This window comes from Apis laboriosa, unplaced genomic scaffold, assembly GCF_014066325.1.
Source record: "Apis laboriosa isolate Shangri-la unplaced genomic scaffold, ASM1406632v1 scaffold34_cov151, whole genome shotgun sequence".
Taxonomy (NCBI): Eukaryota; Metazoa; Arthropoda; class Insecta; order Hymenoptera; family Apidae; genus Apis; species Apis laboriosa.
The window spans coordinates 2,633,195-2,652,949 of NW_025222928.1; the positions used below are offsets into that span (position 1 = coordinate 2,633,195).

The 19,755-nt window shown below is 31.8% G+C and overlaps 1 protein-coding gene and 1 long non-coding RNA gene across 5 annotated transcripts in view; one reads left to right on the top strand and one right to left on the bottom strand.

The window, feature by feature from the left end:
• The window catches only part of LOC122715167 (transcription factor kayak), a 30,827-nt gene that overhangs the window by 693 nt on the left and 10,379 nt on the right, over positions 1-19,755 (top strand). Inside the window, exon 1 of one of the 2 annotated variants that reach the window (XM_043937114.1) lies at positions 4,964-5,412. The exons of the other annotated variant lie outside the window; for it this stretch is intronic. Within the exon in view, the coding sequence (XP_043793049.1) occupies positions 5,278-5,412 (135 nt within the window). The 5' untranslated portion in view covers positions 4,964-5,277. Of the gene's footprint in view, positions 1-4,963; positions 5,413-19,755 lie in introns of those variants that run through there. 2 annotated transcript variants of the gene reach the window in all.
• On the bottom strand, positions 12,251-15,149 carry LOC122715172. Of its 3 annotated transcripts, none has more exons than XR_006346796.1 (4): positions 14,564-15,149; positions 13,776-14,084; positions 12,479-13,551; positions 12,251-12,380 (listed from the first exon to the last, which is right to left on the bottom strand). It is a non-coding gene; the product is annotated as an uncharacterized LOC122715172 (long non-coding RNA). The 3 variants fall into 3 exon arrangements; XR_006346797.1 differs by having other exon boundaries at positions 12,479-13,161; positions 13,228-14,084; XR_006346795.1 differs by having other exon boundaries at positions 12,479-14,084.

Sequence of the window (19,755 nt, forward strand, 5' to 3'; positions counted from 1 at the left end):
TATATTAAAAAAAACTATCAAAAAAATATCATTGTTAATATTTCTAGAAAAGATGTTTGCTTTGTCTAACCTTAATGATCACGAAACAAACAATTATCGCTTATATATCAAGTTTTATAAATATGATATTAAAAAATAATTATAAAAATTCTTCGATTTTCGTAGAAAAAATTTATTCGTTGAAAATCAGAAAATAAACAAAATGCTTTTATGTTATCTACTTTTTTTACGATTTCAAATATATTTTCCTGGTAACAAAAATTCAATTTAAAATTAAGGATAAAAAGTTATATTATTTTCGTTTGATTAGAATTCGTAATTAGAACATACTTGACAATCTTTAAACGATGCTGTAGTCGTTACATGAGGATGGTACACACCGAGATCTAAATTTATAAATCGCGTGGCGTCATCGCTATAAACTGTTCAACGTAAAAACATGATTTTCAATTTTCATATTTTCCGACTGTTGAAATAGTGATAAGATTTGTTCTATAAATAAAACATGAATAATATTGGTACAACAATTTCAAATCTATTCCAATGCAAAATTTCAATACATATTCAAATAAACACGTTTTATTGTGACTAGGTATCCATTTAAGGTACACACTATACATATAAGTATCACCAATAAACTTCTGAGTTAGTACAGAATTAACCAATCAAATGCAATCTTATACATTATTGTCGTCTTATACATTCACTTATCTGTTGATGAATAATATCTATTGAAATATTTTTTTAACAAAATTATAATTAATAATAAATTATAATAATAATAAAATATTGTTAAAAAATTAATGATTAAAAAATAGGAAAACATTAAACGTATATTATGATAATTTTAAAATAACAAAATTTTAATTTTTTTTTAATAAAAATAAAATTGTAAAGATAAAATTAAATTATAGTTACTAATTCTTATTTATTACTCAACAAAAGAGATTCCAGTGAAAAACAGAACATATTGATGTCAAATGATTTTATAGATATGAATGATTACGTTAATTTCCATTTTCTTTTCCTTGCGTCACTCTTGGCAATAGATGCATATAAAAATTACGTGTTTTCTATGTTACATAAAATATCATGTAAATTAGAAATGCGGTATAGTCCAACAAAATTCAATATCACAAGATGGTAAAACGATAAGGTTCTTTGATATAAAATTGTTAACATATAATGTTTTACTCAATAATTTTAGTCGAATTTTTTTGAATATGTTATCCCATCGAAGTTTCCCTTTTTACCCTAGGTATAAATTCTGTGGTAGATGACAGTATTGATCTAACATTTCGACTGACATGGCTTCTGTTGTTCACAACAGCTGTTTTATAAAGAACTCGTTCCACACTCGGCTCTACAGCGCGTGGTCATTTAAAAACACGCGCGGTACCAATACGTTACACACGTGCGCATGAACCTTAACGCTTATGTATAGTATGAGAAAGGAACAACTATAGATCGTAGTGTATATTGCGCAGTAGTAATGTTTTGAACAGATAGCCGACCGAACAGCCAGCTGTTGTCACCTAATTATCTCTGTCGCCATTAAAAGTAAGGTTAGAAAAGAAAGACAGAGAAATCAACTGATAAAATGCAAATAGTTATTGTGGAGAAACATTTGTGAGTTCTGTCAGGGAAATTATAGCGCATGATGTGATTTATAATTCTAGTTAGTTTATGAGGTTTAGGGAAAAAGGCTTATTGTTCCATAAAGAGTCGACATAAAGACCACCATATTCAGATATTAGATAGAAAAGAAAATTCACTTCAGGTAGAAAGAAAATTTAGAAGGTATTGTGATGAGAGATATTTGAGTTTCAATTATGAGAATTAAAATTTATTTGTTTTTGTTTATTCATTTACTCGTGATCAAATTTGTCAGATTAATTTATAAATGGTGATTATTTATTATATTATTATTATTATTATACTATTTATTATAATATATTGTTATACTAGATTATTAGAAAAAAAGTATCTATTGTTATTTATTTTGCATTTAATTTTTTTAATCTTTTTGTTTTAAACAATTATTTAAATAAAAAATTTTATATTGCTCTTTTTGATACTCTTTATCAGTAACTCGAATCATAGTTAACAGTTAAAATTTCTTTCAAAAGAAGTCATAAAACAGTAAAATACACTTTGTTCAAAGGATTATCTGTTACAAGCACATCAAACTATTCTCAGAACTCAGTTTTCGATTTGTCGATGGAACGTGATGCGCGGGAATCAGTAAGTATTCAATCGGCAGCAAAGTCACGGAGACGTAATCTTGTTTCCTGGTACTTTCTTACCCATTGTATCTTCTTTTATTCCCGATAGAGAATGTTTAGTGTTCATGTTTTATCCGAGACTAAAATAAAGAGACCGAATCTTTTGACGCGTATATTCAAGAAGAAGAATAAGAATCGACTGATTCACAGTGATGTGTCTGATTATTTATTTCCTTTTGTTCTCTTAAATATTCAAAGTATCGTCGTTGTTTCAATCCGTTTATGCACACTTTTCCCCATAGAAGAATCGACCAAGGTTTCCGCCTTTCCCTCGCATGATTTTCGGCGGCCATTATTATGCTGCGCGCGCAATGCGAGTCGATCTTTTGGTTTACCCACAAACATTCGATTAACCCGCTGCTTTAGCCGCGTGCTCATTAAAATGTCTCTTTGTTCGCGGTAAGAACAAAGCCATGATCCATTCACGTGGTTGTCGTCGATCTTTAATTTTCCTTTGTGTCCTCTATGGTTAATGTGTCATAAGTGAATCGTAAGAAATCATCGATTCTTTTTCCTATGTGATTAACAGGATTTGTCAAAAATTTTCCTAACCTTTTTTCTTAACCTTTTTAAAGATGTTGAGACAATATATTATCAATGTGATAGATATTTTATTTTTCTTAAGAAAGTTGCTTATACTTGGCTTTTAATTAGCAATTATCTCAAATACTTTTGTAAATATCCATAAATATATATAATTTGTGCAAGGAACAATTCAAAACGAATCTAGCAAAAAATTTCTTAGATAATTAGCATATGGCATCTATCTAAGATTAACTTAATTATAATTTTGATAAGTTTTTAAAAAAATTGTTTTTCTTGATTGAATATAAGTTTAGAAATGGTTAAGCAACTGTTTGGATCGTTTATTATAGACAGTTTGTAACGTGCATGAGTCATACTTTATTGACATACTGCGCTTCTTGCACGAGACTTTTCACCAAACAGAGCCATAAATCTGCCAAAATTATATTTTCTTCAATGTGTTTTAAGAAACTGATTGTTTCCTTACCGTAAACAATACAAAGGGCTTTGAACTTTGAACTACGCATAGCAATAATTTTCAAATATGCAAAACATGATAAATCACAATATTGATTCTCATAATTTATATTATATCTGCTTTAAATAGTTCTTATGAAAATATAGAATTTATAAAAAGTAAAAAACAATTTCTTTTCTTCAAAAAAATTTGAATATTTAATGATATATAAATAATTTGTATATTTATAAAAAAATTTATAATAAAATTTTACCGTTCATAAAATAAAATAAAGAGAAGAAGAATTTAATTTTTCTAAATAATAATTTAAAAAAAAAGAAAGAATAACGATAATAAAATTTTACAAACGTTTATGTTAACGCGTCACATTTCTACAACAATCTTTATAACCTTTTCTCTGTACATTCTGCACACAGTAGTTGGCTACGCATGTTGTTCTTTTCTTCTTTTTCTTTTTTTTTTTTCCTTATTCGTGCATAAAGTACGTTCACACGTACGTTGCACCGGACTAACAGAGTTTACACAGAGTTTGTTGCACGTGTGTTCACGACGTATATATGTTATACATATCGAACAAGAACAAAGAACTGTGCATATACGAAGGAATTCCCAGTACAGAAATAGTAAGTGTTGTTGCTTGAGTATAATAAACGATCTTTCGCAAACGATGATCACTAAACTTCACAATGACTTCTTCTATTTTTGTCATTTTGTAGCCTCATATTAAATTTGGAATCATAATAAAATTATATGTTAAGATTTAAAAAATTTTTAGGAATAAAAATCTGATATATAATGAATTTATATAAAAAAGAAGAAAAGAAACTTTGAGAAGTTAAGCTTTGAGCTTTTATATAGTTACCAAATAAATTTCTTCTGAATATTTTCTTGATATATTTTCAGTACTATTGTAATAAATTGTTACACTTCGTATATTCTTTGCGACATAATTTATGAAAGTGAGAAAATTGCATTAATTATCTTTTTTAAGTATGTTTATACATGTACAATTGTTTATGTATATATTATATTGTTGTCTTGTCTGATTAGTGATGTAGATTATAGTTTCATGCAGTATTAATTGAAACTATATAAATATTTCAATACAACGTATTAAATTATGAAATAAAGAAAAAATTATTGATTGTCGAAAGAAAGAAATAAGTTTATTAGATGTATATGCATTTCTTAATATTTTTATTAGGATTTAAGGATTAAAATATCAATTAAAGTAGTATTACTTTTATGTAATTTTTTACGTTTGAATATTTTTTATTTGACAATAAAATGATTAATTGGCGCGCATGCGCGATTGTTCAAAAAATTGAAATGAAACGATTTATTAGACTTTTGAAATTTTTCTTTTAAAACTAACACAAATGATAAAGATGTATTTGACTATCTTTATAAAATTATGCAAGTTGAGGACTATACGTAGTTTACCTGGAAAAGGGAATCTAATTCTTTGTGGAGTGTTCCCTCCAGTTCTGTGGAAATCATCGTGATACGAAGACATAGTGTAGACAGAACACGTTGATTGGCCGCGCACTATCGCGCGAATCAGCAATCAAGATGGCGATGACGTCACGCGAGTTTGCTCGACGCTGATTGGTGGGGGGTCGAACGGCTGTCTTTCTATATAGTTTCCCAGTCATTGGCGGGCTCAGTTGGGATACGTAAGCGCACGCGACACTATCTTGAATACATAGTAACTCGTTGTTACATAGTTGAACTTGTACGTGACAGTGCGAAAAGGCAATGATGACCATTCGTACGTGTCACTTTTTATCGAACAGTAGTGGTACTTAAACCGAAACGTGATATCGGTGAACGTAAAAAGGTGCCTGCTTCATCGCGAGTGTACTTGGCACAAGTTCAACACATACTTTTGAAGTTCAATTTTTTGGACATAGAACTATCCTGTGAAGGACTAACGTCTTTTTCATTTTTTGTTTGTGGTGAAACCTTGAAAACGAAACGCGCTCACAGATGACGCAACGTGTACCCAGCACAGGCTTTTACGACAATATTGTCGAAGATCACAATTACACCATGTTTTCCATGTATCCACCGACTTCTAACCTATCAGATCCATGGCAACCAAGCAAATTAGACAATATTATGGTAAGAGAAATTTAATTAAATTTTACGTATTTTACGTATTTTTATCACACGTCATGTGTCATCTGAAGGAATAAATTATACATACATATTTTAGTTAAAATTTGTATATATATATTATATATACATATTGCTTAGTCGAAATATATATATATTTATAAATAAAATATAGGATACTTGAATGTTTTATTGAACTAGCACAAATAAGCATCGATTGTATACATATCGTTCAGGTGTCATGTTCGAAGGTCGATCGATATGGTCGAACTAGAACTATCCCTGAACTTAGTCGCAATTCACGTAGAATATTATATTTTGAATTTTTTTTTTTATATGAAAGAATTTAAGTATACATTCGAAATAGCATGAAAATATTAATTAAACATTAAGTTCGAAAGTAGAGAACATATACGATGAAAGTGATTACAATTAAGTTGATAATTGTGATTCTTAAGACGAAATTTCTAAGAAGCATCATTATCGCATGAAATCTTTGATTGTTTTACCAATCGAGTTCCATATATTCAAAAGTTCCATATTTTCAAAGCTTGAGAAATATTTTTGACAAATATTGATACTATTTTGTTATATTTTTTCGATATAAGTAGAAAAATACATAAAAGAAGAAAGAATATTTAAAAATTAAGTTACAATCTCAATTTTTTATTATACATTTATTTCAACAATTTCTTCTAAAGAAAAAGAAAAGAATTGAGAAGATCAAGAAGTTCATATTTATTACAATCAATTATAATATGTAAGTCGAGTTTTAAAAGACCTTCTCATCTTTAAATGACTATTACCGTCATTAAGACTTACCAATTCTTGCGAACCTAAACTATTAGTCGAAAATGACTTTCGACTAAGCAATATCCTATTTTACAACACATTAATTTGTAAAATTTAACTAATCCCTTTTTTGTGTAACCTCCATAATACTTAAGAAATCAATATTTGAATCTATTATCATTAGACAAACTGCTCATTATTTTGAAACCTTTAACATGTAATTATTATTATTATTAACATAGATAAAAATAATTATAGAAATTTCTCTTAAAAACATTTTTTAAGTACCAAATATCAAAATATAAAATATCCAATAGTATAAGGAATTTTTAGATAATATTTTCTATTATTTATCAACAATGAATTTTTTTCGTTCAATCATTTTTTTATTCATCAATTTTAGTCATTAAACTTAAGAAGATTGTCTTAGAAAGAAAAGCTTCTTCTAATAAAATTTTAGCATTCTTTGCACATATGATACCGAAGGAAAACAGTTAAATCTGACAGGAAGCCCAGAGTTAACGCTCGTTAACCCACCAATTAGAGGGTTTAGTTAAACGAAGGCAGGGTTAAGTTTAGCAAGAGCAATATGAACGGGTCATAAGGCAAGAGGTGTCATCCTGCCTCTTAGCCTCTCAAGAAAGACGATATTCTCTTCGTTGTTGTTCTCTTTATACCATGTACACAATATATTCTCCAATTACTTTCACATGAAAACTCGCAACATTCAATAAAATTTTTAATAACTTTTATCTCATCATTATCTCTGCTTATATTTATCTATTTTCAATTAAATAGAAGTTTTAACATCTTAATTATTATTCATTAGATTAGAAAATTTTTCAATTTAATGATTTTACAAATATTAAATAATTTATTTCTACAAAAATAAATAGATTTTTATTACTTTCCAAGATTTGTTATCGTTATCGTGTCTAAAAATTTTCCATCATTTCCCTTTCTCATAGGGAATTTGTTTTGTTCTATATAGCATATTTAGTTAATTAACATTCTTTCACATGAAAGAACAAAGAAAAAACAGAATCGCTACAATTATATCTCTATATCGACATCCTTCCATTATCCTTCAATTATCATCCTTTTTCTCTTCTGTCGCGGAAAGGAAAATCACTTTGTTCCATCGTTGCGGCGATCTTTGAAGGATACAGGCTATCGCCCATATTAGATTAACATGAAAACGCGTAAAAAACGGAAGTTGTCCGCTTCTTTATTTTCGCCTGGCTTACCTCAGTCCCTCGGTCGCGTATTACGCGGGATGATGATTCATCGGGGCCTCGCGTAGTTTAACCAGCGATTTATGAATGAAAATCCGAGCACGTGTCGCGTGAGCAACTCGGCGTACCGCGACACGCGAGATCGACCGCCATTATTATTCGCGATGCCTCGTAAACATGTCGATTATGCTCCCGCGAGACATCCGGTACCAGGAAAAACGTTCACAGCTTCGATCTCTCTCGTGCATATTGCTCTCTGTGTCTGTTGTAATTGTTCTAACTAGATTCCATTTTTTTTTCTTCCTTTTCTTCTTATTTTTAGTTATTACTGATACCGGGAAAATCAAATCCGGATTCATTCAGTTTAAGAATTGCGATGATGTTGAGAGGTGTAATTTGCTTGAAATTCAATTTACTTTAATCTATTCTTTGGCTTTGGCTGGCTTGAGTTTGATGGTTATTCGAGAAAGTTTTGGAAGGATTGGATTTTTTTTTTATGTTCTTAAATATAATTAGTTATTTTTAAGGTAATTCGGGTTAAAAATGATACTTAATTATATTTTAATTTTTCGACGAGTAAAAGGTAATTGCACAAATTTTACACTCTTACAAAATAGCCAATTTCGCGCATTACAAAATTCCGAACGATTTTTCAGAACGATGATCAATTACAAACTCATTAACGTTTTACCAGCAGCCTTTCTTTAAGTGAAAACCTAACGGTGGAAAGAGAAAAGATCCACGCAATATCGTAATATCTTCGATAATTCTTTTTCCCCTTCGAAATTAACGGATAAAAAGAATCGTGTAGAAAAAAATGTCGTTATTGCGAAAACTCCTTCGATACAACAAAAAACGTTCATTTCGTAACGTACATCCGCCGGTATCTATTGTAGGAACAAAATTATTCCAATCTGGTTTTAAATGCCTAACGAGAACTCGAACTGCCAACTCCGTACGGTTTCCACGCTCGTAAGATCATATTTTATACTTATATTTATTTTTCGTCCTTTTTTTTTTTTTCCATTGGATAGCGGATAGTCCGTAATCCGGTGTGGTCGACCTCGAAAGGAGGTCGATTCCACGGAAAGATATCTTACGTGCGAAGTGACGTCAATACGTTAACACTTTCCCCTCGAGAATGCCTCGAATGGATGTCTTCGGTTTTAACGTCTTCTCGATGCTCCACCTTCTTATATCTACCTGTTGTCGGTGTTTTTCCCTTCGGCTGATTGCGAAATCGACGCAATAACGTTGGATTGGAGGTAATTTCGATCTTTCTAGCGTTTTTATTTTTTATTTTTTATTTTTTTTTTCTTTATCACAGTACGATAGTATTTCTTCCTATGAAACTGATTAATGACTCGAGACATTAGGTGACTAAGATGGAAGCGTTTGAGATTTGCTTAATGCCATTTTCAGGTTTCTATCGTTGTAATTATTGTAGAATTTTTTCTTTTTCTTTTTTTTTTTTTCCTTTCTTTTTTTTTGCGTGTAAGGGATTCCACTTCATTGATCGGATTCGGTTTAAGTCAACGGTTAATTGTAAGACATTTCTGTATTTATAATATATATTTTTTTAACAATAATTTTAATAAAATTTTAAAGCAATAGAAAATTTATGGGTCGTAATTTAAAATTTTATTATAAAAATTTGGTTCTCAGGTACACAAATTTTAAAAAACATAAATTTCCTTGTACAAACTATAAGAACGTAATATCTATTACTAATTAAAATATTTAAGTTTCTAAAAATAATCCACATCTCTCACGATTATCCTATATTAAACAAAAAATTCTCGATTAATAATACCGTCACATTATTTTACTCTCATATTTTAAACAATCTTCGTCACATTGATATAATACCATCATCGGTTCCAATATCTATTCACTTGTCCTTCGAAGAGACTACAATCGTATCGTATCGATCGCCGAAAAGACTCACGAATTTACGCTCCGAATCCAATTGTTTCCACATCAAGATCCGTCCGATTCCATAAAATATTTAACATACATACCAAGCCGTGCCTGTCTGCCAGGAAGAATAGACATTACGAAGGAACGTTTGAGAAAACACGTGGACCCATCTCTCGTGATCCTCGTTGAAATTGATTTCCGGCCGAGTGGCATGAAAGAGAAACGTTAGTCGTCTTATTCATAGCTTGCATTCCTCGTGAAAGTGGTCTCGGTGTGTTAAACGAAGAGGAATCAGGTTCAAGAGTCGGCCTCCTAAGCTCGTTGTATGCCGGTTATAATTCAAAAAGACCTCTTCTTCTTCATCCACTCTTCCCCATCTGATGGTTATGATAAAGTGGTCCACCTATTCATTCAGGGTGATGCTCGCCCTTATAAAAGGTGCTGGCTCGTTTAAAAGGTCATGGAACCCTGTATATAGCCCTTTTTGGACCTTTGCTCGTACGTGGGACGAACGTGTATCCAATTTTGTGAAACTTATTATAACCTGCGGCAGTTTGAAGACCCGTGGCTGGACAAAAAGAACGTGGGTGACTTTTAAATTAGCGTTACCATATTAAGCAGTTCATTATAGGCTAATGCGTTAGAAGTTTCAACATTGTGCCTTGAATGATATTAGTTTCGACTTTTAATTATTTCTCTTTGTAGAAATTTTAATATCTTTTTTTCATGGGTCCATTTTACTTTTTTTCAAATTTTTTTTCTGATACTCTTAAATTCATCTTAAAATTCTGAAAAAGTTTACATTTTAATTTTATTCGTTCTTTCTTAATATATATTCCATATTTTTCTATTATAACATCACCAAAGTTTCTCCTTATTTTTCTAAAATTTGTTTGATATTTTAAGTTTTTAAAAATTACAAAAAAAAAAAAATCAAAATTACTTTCTGGAAGAATACTTCACTTTATATTATAATTATTCATAGTCGAAATACATTAAAGAGCACTATGATAACGATGCCTTATGACTCATCAAAAAAGAAAACAAAAAAAAATTATATTCCAATCTAAAAAGTCTATCGAATAAAATGCAACGTGCCCAATTATAAGTAACTACCTGCCCTGTTTTTTTCTTCTCGCGTGAGAATGCAGAAGGAAAGAGAGAGAATCGGTCACGAGAATTGGAGCGCGTTTAAGAGGGAGGAGGAAAGGAATAGGGAAAGAGGCGCGTGTGGAGGTCCACGTAGGCCGTCATTATGCCCGCGATTATGAAGGTATTTCTCATCGGGGAACACCGAAGTGCAACCAGTCGGAAATGCCTGAACGATTGCGTCATTGGTAAGGAATTCACGGACCCTTCTGTCCTCGAAGCGTTTTCTTTTAACGGCTTGTGATCCTTTTTTTTTTTTCTCTCTCTCTCTCTCCCTTCATGACCGCCATCACGTCCTTCGACGTTAATACCTCCATGACGACGAAACGCACGAGAGTAACTCGTGCTCACTCTACTATTTCGATTTTTTGGGAGGAGGGGTCGTGTACGTGAAAGTGATTGGCGAATTAGCGGCTTACGTGAGTGGTCATTTTATGTGAGTGATTTAGGAAAGAATGGACAGATAAAGTTCTCCGCGGGGTTCTTTGTCCCTTTTCTTTTTCATTTCTCGAATGGAAGATGAGTCGACATGTGTGCAAAGAAAGATAGTGATTAGATATGAGCAAGTGGTGATTAATTTAGGCGTATTAATGGTATCTTTAGTTTTTCTTTTTTTTTTTTTACATAATTATTCTTTTCTTAGTTTTACAAATTTAATATCAAGTTTAAGAATCGAATTATGAAAGTTACAGATTAGTACAGTCGAGCAACCTTGCAATTATCGAACGATTTCTCGCGTGATCGCGGATTTAACTTTTTTTGCTCGATTATTCAGAATTCTGTATCTTGATATGAGAATTATATCAACAATTTAATAATAAGAATTAATTTATTATTTGTTTGTTGAACTTAGTTTGTTGACTATAAGTCAACGAAATTTTGGAAAATTTTGGCATGGATGATGTTCGATTTTCGATGAATTAAGTTTATATAATTTTGCGAAAATTGATGATAATCCGATTAAGAATATAAGATAAGAAAGAAGAAGTAATGTACTTGTATTGTCGAATATAAATTTATCGGTTTCGTAAGAAAAGAAATCTTTATGAATATTACCTGAACAAAATTATTATTGCGTTTCTGTTAGCAAGAGTTTTTTTATTAGGGTATTACGATCACTACTTTCTTAGATGATGACTCATACCGAAATGATTCAGTCTGATAACAGTAGTGCGGAGAAAAAAATATCGATATTTTCAAGTATTTCATTATTTAAATTTTATTTATTCAATAAAAAAGAATATTTTTAATTTTATTTTTAATTTAAATAAAGATAGATTACTCGTTATATCAAGCTACATTTAGAATATTTTATTCTAAATAAAATCTTATTAGTTACGTAATTTCATAATTCGTTTCGTAATTCGATGTAATTCTTTTGAAATACGATTATAGATAACATTGATAACAATTATTAAAACAATTGTAGATTATTGTTCAAAAATAAAAAATTCTAACCTATTATTTATAAGGATTTCGTTATGAATAGTTTGAATTGCATCAAAAGTAGCAATTAGATATCGATAAATCTGAGTTAATCGGTCATCTTAGGCAAAAAGTAGGTGATTAAACACCCTCGAGGCTAGATTCGTTTCGCAAGAGTAGTGATTCTGAATCGGGAAAACTTAATTATACGATACGCCAGATACAGACGAAATTAACATTTGTTGAAAATGGGCTTCAAATTTACTTATTTTTCACATTTTAATTCATTCTTATTGGTATTTATAAATATATCGTATTTATAAAAATATTTATTCGATAAAATAACTTCATTGATAATATCATACATTTTCTTAAAAATAAATCTTTAAAGAATTCAAATTTCTTCATCAGTGTCAATTTTCCAATCTTCTCTCATCGTTTACTTCGTAAAATCTGTAAAGAACAAAATACCCCGGATATAGCTAGAATATATAGGATATAGCTAAGAAGAATCTATGGCAATTTTATTACCAATCGATAATAACACTGACCTACAACGAGTACCTTGAAAGAAGCAATCCACGGCAGGACTACTACAATTCCACATGAATGCGAGCACAAAGGAGGACAGGGCCATGACGTGCAAGGAATTTCTAAAATTACCCTGGGGAAGCCCGTTCTCCTTCGTGTCGTTCACCTCTGTACATGAACCATTCGAGGGACCACCACTGCCTCTTGATTCCCCAGTCCTTCGGCTTTGTTTCGAGTTCGGTGCTAAAAATGGTTAGTCAGAGCACTTTGTTCTTATCTATGTCGTTTTATCGACTACTGACAGACCAGTCCAAGTATTTTTGAGTCGTGTTATAAACGTGACGTATGGCGTCGCTTATACGTGGAAAAAACACTGAGTGATTCTTTCGTGTTCTAGAAACTTCGATTGTTTCCATTTTAAATTTATCAAGATAATCATTTTGATCGTCATTAATATTCGTATAAGATATTAGTAATTCGTATTGAATACAAATGACGATATATAATAAAATATTTATATTTAAATAATATCGCGATAAATGCGACGATCTTAGTTACACGAATGCCGAGTTCCAATTGCCAGAATTCAATTTCCCCCACTCCAATATCTTTCGTCGACGCAGATATCTCACTGTTAATCTTTTTGAACTTCTTAAAATCATTAATAACATCCGTTCTATTCTCTTTGCTTAAAAATTCTTTCCTGATAATTAATAATATTCTATTATTGTTTTATCGGATTAAGTTCTTTCGTAACTCGTTCAAATACCTTTTCTACCTCGAAATAAATTCCTTTTCGATATAATCGAAATAAGTGACACGCGGTTGTTGCGTGAGAAATGTGACTCTAGATTTTTTTCGACTGCTTTTCACGTGCAAAATTGTTTCAAAGCACTGTTTAAACGTGTTTGTTTAAGCAATAGAGGTAGAACGTATGCGTTACTTGTAGGAAAGGCGGCGTGCGACCAACAACGAAGCACTGTTCTCAATGGTAATCGTTAATCGAGGCTCAGGAAAGGCCAGACTTCAATTAAGAGCCCTAGATGCTGGTTTGAAGAGAGACTGATTACGTCGAGACGGGCTTAAATGAGATCTGAAAGACGTAGTAGCTTTATGGCGGTTAACGTTTAATATTTTTTTATGTCTATAATTCACGAAAAATTAGCAAATTTTCTTGGTCATCAAAAATGAAAATTGTTATTTCAAAATTATCGTTTGAAATTCGAAGTACGTAAAAGTTAATAAGAATTCTAATATACTCAACTAAAAAGTAATCATTATATTTAATTCCGCGTAATAAAAAAAATCATACTTAACCTCTTTCGGTTAAATTTCCTGGAACACTTCACACGTTATGCGACTTTCGAACAAAACTCTCGAACAGGACTTTCGAACTGTCCAAAGATAATATCGAAAGATAACATTTCCAACAATCGACAAAATTTGTCGCCATAATTCTGTATTCGTGGAAGAATGAAGTCGTGTTTCAAACCGGAAGAGGGTCTCATGGATGACGCAACGACACGTGCTCGACTTCGAATTTCCTGGTACGATGATTCTGTGCTATCGAATCCCTGTGACTCATTTGCAGTTGGCGCCTATTTAGTAATCAGATGCCTGCAAATACTAGTAATACATAGGCATATATATGTATTTGAATGCATTTATACAAATATCGCGAATCGTTCGCAGACTCTATTAATGTTGATTAATCTAATCTTTTTTTAGCATGATGAGAAAAGAACGTGTGACAAGAAAAAAAAGATACTGTTATTCTCTTTTTTGCTATTTGTAATAGTTTAAAGTCTTTTGCTTGTGATAAAAATGTATATTGATAATTTTTATTAATACGATAAATAATATTTTATTTTTTTTGAAAAAATAATCGAATACATTCATTAATACATATTTGTTCTCTTATTCAGATCGTGATAAATATATAAAATATATAATATATATATCCATCTTAAGAAAAATCTCTATTATACAATTCCAATAATCGAACATTATCTGTCGCGTCGAAATTATATTATTAGAAGGTACTCGAAAATTCCAAGTATTTTTGAGCTGTTAAGTTTCCTCGAAATTCCTATAAAAAAACTTACGAACTTGCTGGGTTAGCAAAGTTGAAAGATTTCTTCAATTCCTTCTTGGTTAAAAAAGGTGGTTTAATCGCGTTTCGGTGGCCGGAATGAAGTCATCTCTTATCCCAAACTAATGCATCCTTTTTCCTTCTCTTTGCTCTCTTTTTCTATGTTTTTGTCCACGAGGATTCTTCTTCGTCTCTCTCGCGTATACTGTATCCTCTCGAGAAAGGAATCGAGTACGGCCGAAGATAGCCGAAGCGGCGAGGCCGAGTCCGAGCTAGCGACCATGTGGTGATAGCACGATGACAGAAGCACTGTCAGTGTCACTACGACTGCCGTTGTGCGCGGTCGTCTCACGTGATTTTTTCCGTCTCTCTTTTTCTCGTTCTTTTTTTTTTTTTTTTTCTACGATTTAGATAATCGCTGGTTTTTTCCTCAATCTCTCTGCGATTCCTCGAACTTGAATCTAATCATATTGATTTCACGGAAATATCAAAGAAATTATCTATAAAAAATTGTTCAGTTAATCGATTGTGTTGTTATAGTTAATATATAGTTAATATAGTTTTCGTGAACACGCATAAAGTCAAGAAGTCAAAGTCAGTTTGAGGTGAGTTTATTGTTTTAAAATTATTGCTAACGTATATCAATTATTCAATTTTTTTTTTTTTTTTATTATTCAACTTTTATGCATATGTTGCAACTAGCATTATATTATTATTAATGAAATATACATACGAAACGATTATGACTTCTGCCATAAATATTCAAAATTAAATAACACTAGGAAAAAAATCATAAACATAATGAATTCGTTCTATTCGCGAATATAGAACAAACAACGGTAGCTAGATATTTTCTTTCCTAATAGCATCGTTATCTTGTTCTTTAGCTGATAGCTGATAGCTGATAGCTGATGTCTGTGCTTTTTGTTTTCTTTCACTCGATGCACTTTAGACTCGTCAGAGTCAACTTCGTGCACGTGCCTCTTCCCACGTATAAGTGAGCTTTCACGAATCGGCTAGTTAAGGCTTAAAAACCTTGACGTCCCAAGTCGATAATGTTCCCGGAAATACCGTACGTGTTTCCCTTTCGTAATTATCGAATAATGCATAAACGTCGTTTTAACAATCTTACGCGCTTTTATTTTCATCGTTTTATACTGTCATATTAGATTACTTTATAAAATTATAACAACGTAGATTAATTTACCATAATATTTTTAAACAATTGCAAATATTTATGTTTTAAGTGAAACAAAGAGAAATGAAATACAAATGATAAAAGAACTCGTTCCATATTTTATTGTTTTTTTCGATAGAAACTAGTGAGGGTCTATCGCCTAGAAAATCAACTTGCGCATTATGTAACGTATAGCACACTACGTTAAAAAAAAAGTGTAACAAACGGGGAAAGTCATGCGCACAGTCAATCGGCGCGTGTTATCGTGTTTACATTCTTTGTTCTTTGTTCAAAGCTGACGGTGCATCGATGTTTGCGCCGGATCATGCTTTCGAGCGTTCACTTCCTCTAATGTTCCTAATTCCTATGTAGCGGATGTCAAAAGGAAATTACGAATATTTCTCGTAATAAACGAGTGCATTTTCTTTATTAGTTTTTTATTGGCTGCAGTTAAATTGAAACTCCTAGTTATTTTTCCATTGCGCAAAATCGTTCTTTCCTTTTCTCTCTCTTTTTTTTTTTTTATCGTGGAAACTTTTATTAGAAAAAAGAACTAGAAACGTGAATTAGAAATTAGAAACATGATTCAAAATATAATTTATGGTTTCAAATATAATTCTTATAATTGCGAAATTCAGATTAATCAAATATGATGCAATTGTGAATCAATGTTGGCGATTCTTATGGCTAAATTTGAATATTGATTCGTGAATGTGAAAATTATTATATCATTTAATTAAAGTGGAGATTATTAGTTAATTGGTAGGAATAAAATTTAATATTCGTGCATAGACGATAATTTTGCTTTCAATCTTGAAGTAATTTCTGCATAGTATTACTATTGTTTTCGTATCGAGTCCACAAGTGAAAAACAACAAAGCGAGTGGAATAAGTGATTATGAAATTATTCCACTATTTTACATTTCTGAGGAAAATTGAAGGAAAGAAGGAGATTGTAATTCGACTCGAATATCGAGAATAATAAATTTCCTCTATGCGAAATTAATCCTTTTGATCTCTGGTTAGAGAATTTTAATTAACAATTTAATAATTTATTATATCTTTTTATGTGATTAAATTAGAAAATGAAAAAATGAAATTTAAAAAATTTTTTATTTGAATTTTTAATTTTAAATGGTAATATTTAAAATATAAAATTTCATAAATTGAAAATAATATTTATAATTAATACGAAATACGATTCTGTTTAATATTTTTGAGTGGCTGAAAAAATAAAAATTATTTCCTTTCTTATTCAAGGCCCATATCATGCAGCAGTATGACATTTTTTTTTTTTTTTTTCGTTTCATATCACGATAACGCCTCTTGGTCCGCGTAGTAACGACGTAATTGCGTTATTATTTACCATGTAATAGCAACCGTCGTTGAACAGCTACGCAGAATGAAAAAAAAAAAAAAAGCATACCCATGTATACACGGAGAAAACACGGCAATGATGTTAAATTACGCGAAAACTACAATCGTTGGTCCAGCGTTGACTGGATTAAAACAAGATTAGAAATTGGAACACATTCTCAATCATCGGAAAACATTATTTACGCACATGATTATTTTCCTAGATAATTGCATCCACGAACATTTTGCTCTATGAATTATCACGGTATATTATTCCGCTTGCGTTGCTTTGTATTGTTTCTACCTATTGCTCGTTTGCCGTGGAATAATGAGGGGAAACAAGGAGATTAGAAAAAAAAAAAAAAAATGGTAATTTGAAATCGTTAGATTGCGTTAGTTATTCAACGTAATGTTGAAGAAATCGTTCTTCCGCCGAAACATATAATTATCAACGGAAAATAACCACATTGTTCGATCATTCGATCCGTCGCCGCAATTTGTTTGGCCGAGAGCATGTCCTTGAATCGCCCACGGAGCTGAGTTGAGCGCTCCGATGATCTTGGCCTGACATTTCAATGCCCTCCGCAAAAAGGTTTTCGTGGAAAAATCGTTGCTCCGCCCGCTCTGTCCCGACCGTTTGTGTATCGTGTTCATTTTGTTTTGAAACGCCACGTGCGAGAGCGCTTCGGTCGAGGATCGTCGTCGTAATTAGCCAATGGAAAATGTTCGCAACATCTGATCATGGGGAAGGGAGGGGAGCAGATTAGAATTTAAAAAGAATTCCAGGGATCGATCAGACACGCGATATGGTTTTACCTTGTACCTTGTTTTACAGTCAATCTTTATTTTATTACGTAAATCGAAATTATCCACTTCGAAATCGATATCATCAGTCGGTAATGGTCGACGTAAATGAATTTCAGATTCAATAAATCCTCGATTTTCTTATGCAAAGTCAAATCGTTTCCTCTTTGTTTTTGATTTGATCCGATGCGTAAAGTTGTTTTGAAATTGAATGCGGTTGCATCTCTAGGAAACGATGCAAATTTATCGTTCTTGCAAACATGGAACGAGTCATGACGTATGTTTGTTTGAATATACTACTTTCTTGTTAATTGGACGCCCCCTATGTTCTTATCGTAGTCGGGAAATATGCCGACAGTTCCTGGAATTCGAAATTGGCGCGTGGGTGGAAGGGAAGGCATCGAGATATCCGGAGAGGGTTGGCACAGTTAGATTAATATGGATAATAGGTTAGAGTGAAGGCCTGCACAAATTTCGTGGAAATATTTATTTCTGCAAGCGTGTATATCATCCATTATAATAAAAATTATCTCTTATTTAATTGTTCAAAAATATCGTACTCTAAAATAAAATAAAATAAAAATAAGTATCATCCTAATCTGATATTTTTGATACGCTATCGTTGGAAAAACAACTAAGGAAGAATATGTTTTCGTTACATGATAACTTTTATTTATGGGTAACACAATAAGGATAGTGCTGCCTGGTACATGGTGTTTGATGTTTAAAAATTCCACAAGCACCACTGCCTGGTAAAACACCGCAGATTGTTTATTGTAATCTGGCTGCCACACATGTTTTCATATCAAGTCGCGGAGATAAGCTGGTTTTGAATGTCCATCTCGTGTTCACGAGTATAACTTCGTGCTTGGCTGGGATATACGTTTATTTCTGAATGACGCAAAAGGGAACAGGTTTTCCTCATGGCATATTCTAATTATCGTCATCCATCTTTCCTCTATCTCTCTCTTTTTTTGTGTTGTGGGAAAAGTTACGTCAAAATACTCCTTTTAAATAATTAATCGGCCTGTTTAGCGCATAACAGTAACCGCTAATCACCCTTTCAACCAACGTCATAAAAAAGAATGTCACAGTAAAAACGTGATAGAAAAGACGCGCGTTCTGACATACTCACGTTCTCGTATCACGTGATCATGTGCGCAAGTATATTTCCAATAAAAAAAAAAAGAAAACTGTGTGAACGCATTTTTAATGATACGCGATACAATAAGGAAGCCACATCCTGGAAACATTTCGAATGATAAACGACAAAACATGTGTATCACTGTTGCGTTTATTCTTCCAATAAAAAAAAAACAATTTATTTTTGGAAAATTTTAGATCTAAATTACGCGACCGGTTATCGACGAAATCATTATTTCGATGGAACGCTCGATTTGAATCTGTCATGGGGTTTCCAGGATCAAAATACTTCCTCAGTTCGGTCGAGAGTTCCACGAAGAGACCTCTTGGCTCGTTTCCAAGACGACGAATCGCGGGGAAACCGGCGTCGACGACAAACGATGCTCCACAGGTGTTTAAACTTAGAACTCGGGTTAATTAAGATCCTCCAGGCAGACACGCAATTGGGAATTTCGCAGATGTTGGGAAAAACCACTGTTTGCAAACGAACTTTGTCCTCAAGCATTAGTTTGTATTTGATTATATTGATGCTGCAATTGCTTTCAACTTTGTTTTGCATTTGCAAAAATTAACATCGTAAGATATTATAATTGTTTGTTCAAATTTTTTACATTATTTATATTACAAAACTTAATCAATCTCATTTATAAAATAGGATCAATTTGAAAATTGATTTTTTTTTTATTCTAAATATGCAAATGTCTTATATTGTTAATGATTTCAAA